The sequence below is a fragment of the Alligator sinensis genome, unplaced genomic scaffold (assembly GCF_000455745.1).
Source record: "Alligator sinensis unplaced genomic scaffold, ASM45574v1 scaffold1567_1, whole genome shotgun sequence".
Lineage (NCBI taxonomy): Eukaryota > Metazoa > Chordata > Crocodylia > Alligatoridae > Alligator > Alligator sinensis.
The window spans coordinates 203,634-214,138 of record NW_005842646.1 but is presented as its reverse complement, the minus strand read 5'-3'; the positions used below and the strand labels follow the sequence as shown (position 1 = coordinate 214,138).

General features: G+C 43.7%; 1 protein-coding gene across 3 annotated transcripts in view; it reads left to right on the top strand.

The window, feature by feature from the left end:
• Positions 1–10,505, top strand: part of GPC4 (glypican 4) — a 93,116-nt gene that overhangs the window by 80,895 nt on the left and 1,716 nt on the right. For all 3 annotated transcript variants that reach the window (XM_025215464.1, XM_006033625.3, XM_025215463.1), the window contains exons 5-7: positions 7,345–7,475; positions 7,709–7,855; positions 8,411–8,547. In XM_025215464.1, the coding sequence (XP_025071249.1) occupies positions 7,345–7,475; positions 7,709–7,855; positions 8,411–8,547 (415 nt within the window). The remainder of the gene's footprint in view (positions 1–7,344; positions 7,476–7,708; positions 7,856–8,410; positions 8,548–10,505) is intronic.

The following is a 10,505-nucleotide window of genomic DNA, read 5'->3' as shown; positions in this document are numbered from 1 at the left end:
GCTCTTCCGGTCTGGGTCCTCCCGTCTACATGCAGTCCTGTCTATACTTCTGTTTGGCTGTGGGGGGGGAGCCTGGACCTGGCGTGCTATCCAGGAGCGGTGTTTATGGCCCAAGACGGGTCTAAAAGAGAAATTCTGCCACAAAGCAATGTGTTTTGTGATGGAGATGTGCAGTCTCCCAAGACTTCTCACCCCCCGGATGTGCTTAACAAGGCTCGCTGTTTTGCACCCGTAGGTGAGAGACTGTAACCCGCTTTCCCCTGTTTGACTGCAGCTTCCCCTCCTTATAATGCATCTTCTCTAAAGCATCTGCTCTGTCCCTTTTCTATGGCAGCTGCATAACCACTCCCTTTGCAAAGCATAGAGGCACTTTCTTTTTGTGGCTCCCCTTATCTTTGGGCTGCCCTTCCCCACCTTCCTAATCACACTCCTGTCTTTCCTAAAGACTCATTCCTTCCAGGGAGTTCCTGATCCTGCCTTGAGACAAGGGCCTGTGCAAGAAGACCTCACGAGGTCTCTTCCAGTCCTGTTTTCTCTGATAAGAGTTGAAGGCTGGCAAAGGTGATGGATATGCACCGAGCTTCAGAGCAGACCAGGTCTGCGCCGTCTTGCAACTCGATCTCTGGCTGTTCATCTCCATGTTTATGGGCCTCTTTGTTCGTCCTGTCAAATTGAGTTTGCAATGTCATATCTCATTTTGGGACGGATTTTGGTGGTGATGTGCCTTTGCCGTTTCTGGATATAACTGATATTATCCCGCCCCCCAAATGCTAATGCTTAGAGCATGTTTTCAAGAGGACTCTGGATTTATTTGTCAGACACTTCCTTAGGGACAAGCACCTCTCTCCTTATAATGCAGATTAAAGCACAGATGTGAAGTATACTGCACCATTGAGAAGGCACCGGTGCATTTCTATAGCAATGAGACATTTGAAGACGTATTTGCATAGGAAAGATTTCCCACTCATTAGGTTGTATATGTAGGGGAAAAAAGGAAGTGTCTGGTAATTGGCATATTTTAATATTTTAAGCCAGATTTTCATTTAAAAGCTATAGTTATGCCCCGTTCTTCTAAACACACATTTTTTTGCTTAATTGTCCACATTAACTGGATATATGCACGGTGTTTTCAGAGGAAGGTTTCGCCTGCATGTTTCATGGAGGGAGCTAATTACCACTTTAACACTATTTGCAAGTGCAACATTAAATTAGGCTTCAGAGAGATCCTCAAGAACACTGACACTCTCTCCTGAGAACATTATTTCAGCCACAATGGTAGCTGAAATAGCTGAAAGCTGGAAGACATGCAGACATCTAGTCCAAGTAGAAAAGAGGAATCCCATGAAAGGGAAAGCATAATCCCAGAAAACAGACAAAAGCACAAATAGCTAATTGCTATAGGTTGTATGCAACTAAAAAGTAAAGTCGGGGAGAGGCGGCGAGCCACGTTAGACGAACGAGAGTCTTCGGGATTTGCATACAAAAATCCCAATTATTACACAAGACAAAATAAACAGATTGGAAGTGTCATTTCTCCCCAAATAATCCCCACCCCCCATCCCCAAATGTTATCTGCCCACTCACTGCTTAAGTATTTGATGTTATGCTTGCAAATGCATTTACTGCCAAAACTCTTTGTGTTGCTTGTTTCTGGGTTGGTTACTTTTGCTGCAGAAGGCAGACTTTGAAAACATTAAGATGTGCTCTCTGTAGACAAATTTTAAATTATCTTGTTTGCTGCAGAAACAGAAAGGATTCATTAATCAAGAGGCAAAATGCCACATTTTAATGGATCTGTGTGAATATTTTCCGTTAGGAGTTGACTACTTCTAAGCACTCGCAAACGGAATAATTGAGCAAATGCTGGGAATTTGATTTGCCTTCAATCTTAATTTTCCAGTTTTGCAACACAAACTATACAGAAAATAACAGAGGATTTACTGGGGTTGGGGGCACATATTAGTGTGCTAGCCTGTAGACATGTCCCCTGTGTATTGAATATTGAAGTATGAGAGGACTTCAGATGATGGGCTGCCTTTGCTGCCCTTTTCCTATCTGCATGCTTAACAAAACCAGAATTTTAGAGACCATTTTTTAACGACGGCAGGGCTTATTTTTGCATGCGCTTTAATTGCACGTCTCCTTCCCTCTGCTTATCTTTGTTTGCCCAATACTTGCATACCTAACTCACGTGGGCGCGTAGTCCCTTGGCAGTCGGTAGGACCGTCCAGGAGCTGAGGCTGAAGCTCTGGTAGACATCCTCCCAGGATCAGGCCTCCACGTGTGTGCAGTCCAAGGTAGAGCCTTTTTGGGAAAACCTGATACGATGTTGGAACGTGTTTCCTACAAGGTTTATTATAATCTCTTCTGTCAACTAACCACCTTTTAAATGACTTCCCAAATGTATTCTTGGCGCAGTTATGCAGCAATTAGACAGGGGCATACTTTGCTACAAATAAGCTGCTGGAAACCCCCCCCCAGCCTGAATGAACAATGCTGATCTCCAATGCCTTTTCATGATTTTTTTTCTTTTTTTTCCACAAGGGTTTAATTTACTCTTAGATGGTAAAATTCGGTCTCAGTGTACATCGCTCTAGTCCTACTTTGTGTGCCAGGAGCTCCTTTTTTCTCTCTTTTTTTAAATGACTATTGTTAATGAATGGTCAAGGCCCTCCCCCCCTTTAAATCGTGGGGTTAAGTCTGAGAACTGCCTTTTGTTCTTCAAGTCAGACAGTGAAGCTGAAGATGTGGGTTTCTGATTATTGGTGGCACAATGCAAAAGAATTGCTTTCCTGAGCAAGAGCAGGCTGCTTTGTTGCTGTGGGTCATCTCAATGCCAGTAGCAAGCACAAATTTATGCAGGAGGAAAAGGCTCTTTAAGGGATGGAGCGATATGTTTTTTCAATTCACTCCTGTCTCCGCCGTGCGGAGAGGAAGCGTGGGCTTTGCCGTAAAGCGGAGGTCCGTGCTGCGTTTTGCACCCTGCCGCCCTTTTGTGGGGCACGTCGCGCACTCATTCATAAATATCCCTGATTTTGAACCAGGTTGTAGCCGTGTTGGTCTAGAGGAAAAGGCACTCCGGACTCAGAGTAGAGATGATCTCTTTTATTAGACCAACAAGTCCTTTGCAATTAAATAATTTTTTTTTTTTTTTTTTTTTGTGTGCAAAAATCTTGTTGGTTTTAATAAAAGAGATCGCCTTTACTATGAGCCCTGATTGATTTTGAACCAGGGGAAGCTTTCTCAGAAGGCTGCTTCTCCCCACCCCCCTTTTTGCAATGAATTACGGGTAGGTGCAACTCGTTCCCTATCACATACCGTTATTTTGACTCCTAGCCAGCTTTATTCATGTCAAATGTTGCTGCCAGAGAGAATTTACTGTTAGTTATGATTGCTGGCAGGACACTAGCCAGTTCCTAGCAGGAGGTAGGAACGACTCGGATATCCCCCAAATAACACTGTGGCCTAGATACAGGTTTCTCTCTTCCTTTCTTTCTTTCTCTCCTTCTTTTTTTAAATTTTTTATTTTAATGAAAGTTTATGTGGTTTAGTGCTTCTTGTCAGGATCTATCACTGCTACTGAAGAGCTACAGTTGAATATATTCTCCAAGGCCAATTATTACTTTCCTTATCTTTTATAGCCAGCTTTGGCAGCTCTGCTGGAGGCCGAATGCATTTTCTATATCAGCAGTCAAAGCGGAGGCTGCATTCCTTCGCTGTGATACATGTAACGCCATGGCACCATAAGTAACAAAGGCCCCAATTCGCTCTACATTCCCATGCTCTTGTGTATGGCCTGCCCGGCTCAAAGTTTACAAAGACGCCAAACAGCCAGAAGAATTGGGGTTTATGTTTCCTTTCAGTCTTTCACAAACACTTTATTGATCTGGGGCCTTTCCTGGCCACTCGGAGAATTAAGTAGTTACAAAATGGAATGATTTTCTTGTTAAAAACTATACACGATGCGTGTTTATTATCTGCCCATTCATAATATTTTTATCTGAAGCGAGCGGCGTCCTCCAAATTACGACGGGATGCTCTTTATGGTGCCTGCAACCCCCCAAAAGCGTTGACAGTGATGAACACATTTAAGTTGTGCTCCACTTGTTTACAAAAGTCTCCATTTGCTAGCACATCAAAAGCATTTTTCTCTCCTCCGGCACAATGGTATATTCATGCTAGCAGTCATTACTCAGAGATTTGAAGCATCACTTTATTGGAGCCCACCACAATACAGTCTAAGACTCTTTGTTTCATTTGTTATTACCTTTTTGGGGGGAAAAAATGCATTTAGTTGAGACCTGTTTGCAGTCCCTGATGCCTGAATTCCAGCCATGCTGTTGCAGGAGCTCTGTCATTATTGCCATCTGTGTCTGTGTCTGTCTGTGTGTGTGTGTGTGCGTGCGCATTAACACTGTGTGTGCATGTGTTTTCATTTCCTATAGATTGCAGGAGTACTGGCATTAATGCTGTGTGCTGGTGGGGGGATGTATTAGCTGTCTTTGCATGTGTGTGTTTGCATTTCCTATAGATTGTAGTGGACTGGCCTTAACAGGGGTGGGTGGGTGTGTGTGTGTGTGTGTGTGTGTGTGTGTGTGTGTGTGTGTGAGTGAATGTCTTATTAGCAGCCTTTGCATGTATGTATTTGCATTTCCTATAGATTGTAGTGGACTGGCCTTAACAGGGGTGGGTGGGTGTGTGTGTGTGTGAGTGAATGTCTTATTAGCAGCCTTTGCATGTATGTATTTGCATTTCCTATAGATTATAGCAGCTCTGGCATTAATGCTCTTTTGTGTGTGTGTGTGTGTGTGTGTGTGTGTGTGTGATTAGCATTCTGCATATATGTGTTTTACTTCCTACAGGTTGTAGGAGCTCTGGCGTGTGTGTGCGTGCGCTAGCAGTCTTTGCATGTATGTATTTGCATTCCCTATAGATTGTAGCAGCTCTGGCATTAATGCTGTGTGTTTGTGTGTAATTAGCAGTCTTTACATGTATGTGTTTGCATTTCCTATGGATTGTAACAGTCCTGGCCTTAATGCTGTGTGTGGGTGTGTTTGTGGGTGGGTATGTGAGCAGTCTTTGCCAGTATGTGTTTGCATGTCCTATAAATTATAGTTGCTCTGGCATTAATGCTCTGTGTGTGCGTGCATGTGTGTGTGCATGATTAGCACTCTTTGCATCTATGTGTTTGCACTTCCTATAAGTTGTAGGAGCTCTGGCATTAATAGTGTGCATGTATGTGCGTGTTAGCAGTCTTTGCATGTATGTGTTTGCATTTCCTATAGATTGTAGCAGCTCTGGCATTAATGGTGGGTGTGTGCATGCGTGTGTGTGTTTGTGCACATGCGTGGACATTTCTGTTTCCTATAAATTGTAGCTCTCCCCAGATTTGACTGCTTAAATATTAGCACTGTGGCTGAACTGAGAGAGACAGAGAGAACCCGCTCCTGAATGGTGCACGATTGTCAAGGTTGAAGTTAATTGCAGTTTAAATTAACCGTGCGCACCAAACTCTAATAGCAACCCCTTGGAGAGGATTCCTGAGCTGTGTTAGCTATTGCCTATTCAGTCAGCCAACCCCCAGAAAAGACCTCTACAGATTTATTTGTATTTTGAAGAATTGGGCTTATGGGGCTGAAACATTTCCTCTACAATGGTTCTTTTTAAAATGTACAGGTATCTTACTTATACCGGGATTTTTATTTTAAACAGAGTGATGCCAAAAAGTCTTCATGGTTTCATAGTTTGTAGGGCAAGTTGAGCAAGGCTAAAACCTGTTTAATAAATGGGATCTCTTTATAGGCCTTTAAGCACCAATATAAAAGCACAGAAGTTTTCTGCCCCTGATAAAGGGACTACGTTCCCTGAGAAGTACTTGAATTCAGCAGAAATTAATTGTTTGAATGTGAAACGCCCATTGCTGTGTAATGGGAGTGAACAGCCGTATCATCGGTGTTGAGAGGGAAATCTTGCACGGCCTTTTTTGTTAGGGACCATTGCAGTCGTGGAGTCTGACCTCCTGCATAATGCCCAAACCCTACGGGTTCAACGCAAATCGTTGACAAAATTGCAGGTTTGTGACCGTCTTCTGACAAAATGAGGAAAGGAGATGGGAAAGGGCAGCAGAAACGACTGGGATGGAGGGGCTGACTTGGAGTTAGCGATGCTTCAGCGCGGCTAACAGCCGCCTGTTCGGTAACATCAATCTGCAAATATTTGAAGTGCGTAAACACCGAAGAGGGAGGTGACTGATGGCCCTAGCATGGTATAAGGGACACTGGGCATGTGTGTTACAGGAGGATTTGAATGGAAATATATATGTTGAACATGAAGAAAAACTTCCTGCCAATAATAACTGCCTGAATGATGGAGATGCCCTAGCTAGCGGACACATTTAATGTTGTATTTGACAAATACATGTGCATCGGGGAATGATGGTGCGGTGACAGCCGCCATCCGTCTTTTTTCATCTCCTTGCCCTGAGTGATACAGGAAAGCAGACCGTTAGTCCCAAGCTTTTGGCTGTGGTCTCATGTAGCATCCTTGTTGCAAAGGGTGCAAGCCAGGGAGCAGAAACCTTTGATTCCTTGTGCGTGCAAAATCCTTCCTTTTTATCAAAAGTCCCAAACTTCAGTTTTGTAGTTCCAGGCAGTCTTGTCTGCCGTCTTCCTTCGGGATGAATAATAAGCAAGCCAATATTTTTGTCCTAACGCCGAAAATTATTTATTGTGTAACGGGAAGATAAAAGCCCATTGTTATAAATAGAGGTTTATTCTAATGCGGGTAGTTGTTGTTGGATTGTGTTAGAGAAGTGCATTAGAGAAAACTGTGATTGTTTTCTCTGATCAAATATAGATTTTGCTGCATGTAGTTTGCATTAAGTGTTTCTAACATTCGGGCCTAAGCTTTCATCTGCATCCCTTTACTTTTACTTGCTGAAATAAGATCGAAAAGCCTGGGCGTAGAGCACGTTTCCTCAAGACATGTGCCGATCAGCAGCGGCATTTCAACGGCTCGCTCCTGCACTCGCGTGTCGTCCCCTCTGTTTTCGGCAGCTACGATAGGTCTCTAATCCTTGCCGGCAGCTGACCAACCGATGAGCGAGATTCCTTCGAACAAATTTCTTGACAGCGCGAAACACGCGCTTGTCCAAGTGCGATGGCACGGAGTCTCAAAATGCAATGTTGGGTTGCCTTTTTAAGAGCGATACGCTAAAAGACAGCTGGGGAGAGGGTTTCTTTAACTGGAGACTTTGCTTTCAATGGGCCGCTATTTGTACTTGCCGTGTGCCGTGCTTGCTTTTCCTCCATTAAAACACTTTGCGTCTGCCTCTTTCCACGTTAGATTCCATGTTGATGGTGGCCGAGAGGCTGGAGGGCCCTTTTAACATCGAGTCAGTCATGGACCCGATTGACGTGAAAATTTCCGACGCCATCATGAACATGCAGGAGAACAGCATGCAAGTGTCTCAGAAGGTAGAACGTCAATGTGGCTTAAAGAGAAAATCCTGTTTTTATTTCTCCAGCACATGATATTCATCTCCGCTAATGGAAAATGTCGCCTTAAATGCTTTTCTTGTGTTTTTAGCACTGTTTTATTATTTTTGCATGGCGCAGTTGTGTTTGATTGATGGTATTTGGATAAGAAACGTAAGGGAAGGTCTTGTTTGAATGCCTGTTTTCTAAAGCGACTTCATTAAATTACATAGGTTTTCCAAGGATGTGGGCAGCCAAAAACACTGGCCCAAGGCCGGACCTCTCGCTCGGTTTCTGAGAGCGGTTTCAGCGCTCGCTTTAGACCCTACAATCCAGAGGAGCGGCCGACTACAGCTGCTGGCACGAGTTTAGATAGGCTGGTGAGTGCGTGTTGACCTGTCGAATTGGTACAGAACAAGCTCTGTTCATAATGCACATAATGTGCTTTGTCACCCCCATGGTTAGCTTTGGCAGGCCTAAAAGGTAGCTTTTCCAGGTGAAGGTTTTAAATGAATTAAGAAGAAAGGGTGTGCATGTCTGCGTGTGTGTACACACGTGCACGGCAGTCTGCCTGTTTTCCATTTTGTCACCGTTAAAGCAGTGGGGGGAAATCGCAGGGATCTGAAACTCTTGAAAGGATATAATCTACTTACAGGTCTAGACAGGATCTAAATCAGCACTTGCTTTCCAGGTAAGTGCTTGTTTTACTGGCTTCCCTTCTGAAAGAGAGACTTCTTGAAAATCTGGGTTTCATTCTATATTGAAATAATAAAATAAACCCAAACAAGCCCAGAGGCTGTTGAGTCTGATGTGACGATGCCAACCTGCGTGCATTGAGGTTCTGGCCTGCACGTCGCTATTGTGATATAACTCCATTTCCAGCTTCCTTTGCAGGGATGAGCTTTGATGTTCTGCTTTCTTGTTTTTATTATTAGGTCACTGATGTAAAGGAAAAGCTGAAGCAGGCCAAAAAGTTTTGGTCCTCTCTGCCCGGCAACATTTGTAACGACGAGAAGATGGCTGCCGGCAGCGTCAACGAGGACGAATGTTGGAACGGGAGTGCCAAGAGCAGGTTGGAAGAGTTGACTTAATTCACCGTCTTTTCACGGGACGCAGTGCTTCAGCCTTTCAGAGTCTGCCTGGTTGTATTTTGGCTGTCTCTGACTTTGACTTTGGTACCTCTCTTGGGTGCCCATCATTGTACTTGCGTAGTTCACACCATCCTTTCTTGGACAGGGCAATGCTCTTATCTTCATTTTACAGCTGGAGAGCTAAGGACACACAAGGAACAACGTGGCAAAGGGGGGGATTGAATGTGGGTGTCTAGTGCAATAACCCTTGGACCCTTCTGCTGTTCATCTGGCCAGTATCTGCTTGGGAGGTAGCTTATGTAGGGCACGTACTTTAGTCAAGAAACCAAAGTGTTTCTGATAAGCAGGCCAGGAAGAAACTAGCTCTTCCAGTTCCCAAAAGCGTATGATGATCCTCAGCACATTCTGCTCCGGTGCCAGCTGCTTTAGCATTGTGAATACCCAACCTGGCTTATTACAGTAGACTAGGAGAGACGCATGCACTTGGACAGCTTTGTTGGCATTTCAGGTCTCATCCTACGCTGCCAAAGCCAGGATAGAGCTGGGCAAAATTTTTCACACAATAATTTAGGTTGAAAAATAGCCTTAAAATCCACTTCTATTCAAAAGGGCTATTAAGCAACCGTTTCACACATGAGGCATGTTCTTAAATCTAATTGACCGGCCTCCTCTGGGCCCGTGGGCTTTGGAGTATTTGTTTCAGTGGGACTTAAGCAAGCTCCCAAAGTTAAGCACGTACTTACATGCTGCTTTGGATGAAGATGCTGTCCTGCGTTGGGAGCTGCTGTCCGAACGATCAGACTTGTGTTTTTCCAGAGCGAGTCTCCCATCAGGTAGATTAAGAAGAAAAGTGAATTCTATCAAATTAGGCAGACGAGGTTCTTTGGGTAAATGTGATATCTTTTATTAGACCAACTCAAATAGTTAGAAAAATTCTCCTTTGCCATTTTTCTCTCTTTGAGCTGGTTTAATAAAAGGTATCACATTTACACAAAGAGCCTTGTCTGCTTATGTCCTTAAATGAACACGGCTACAACCTATACCCTTTCTATCCAAATTATTAATTGTCAGGTTGATATGAAGCAATGAATTCTCTCTCAATTTGTTATTGAAATCCTGGATAAATAAAGGTCTTTCCCTCTGTAGATGCAGATGATTTTTCTTGCAGAACATAAATTCTCATTTGAGCATGATCATTCAACACTTAAAACCACAGAGCTAGACTGCATCTTTCTACCCTGTGTTGCTTCAGAACCACGTATTCCCACGAGCCGCTTTTTGGTCTGATCCTGGTCAAGCCAGGCTAATAGCAATGCAATCCTCCTTTTAAAACCAATAAGGAACAGTGCTTTGTGATACTCGATGCCACAAATCTGATTACACAAATAATCTGCTTTTTGCTAGAGTTAAGAAAATTGGATATTCAGCCCTTTTGTACGATTTCAGTTCGCTGAGATCTTAACTCTTAGCCAGAGACTTAACACTAATAGGTCCAGACTTTGATGTCAGCCGTGCCAGCGCAAATCCTGATTACCTCTTTCACCATCGATGGATTTTCCAGGTTCAGACTGGTGTAATTAAGATCAGACAAGGTTGTTCCCACTTCATGTCTACGGGAACGTCATGCAGTCGTGAAGCTGAAAGATCAAAACGCTTTAATCAGTGCCCGAATGGGAAAAAAAACCCCATTCTGGCCTTTATGAGCTATTTTATTTTAGGAATTCCAGGCCTTTTTGGTAGCAAAGAAAATCCTGTTTCCCGTGTGTCCTGTCTGAAGCTTCCTTAGCCTGACGAAGGGTTTTTGAACCCGAAAGCTTGCTTAATAACTATTCTCCAACCATTTGGGTTGGCCTAATAAAAGATATCAAATTCACCCAAGGAACCTTGTCTGCCTAGGCCCATGTTTGAGGCACGTTAAGAAAACTCTCCAAATCCTTGA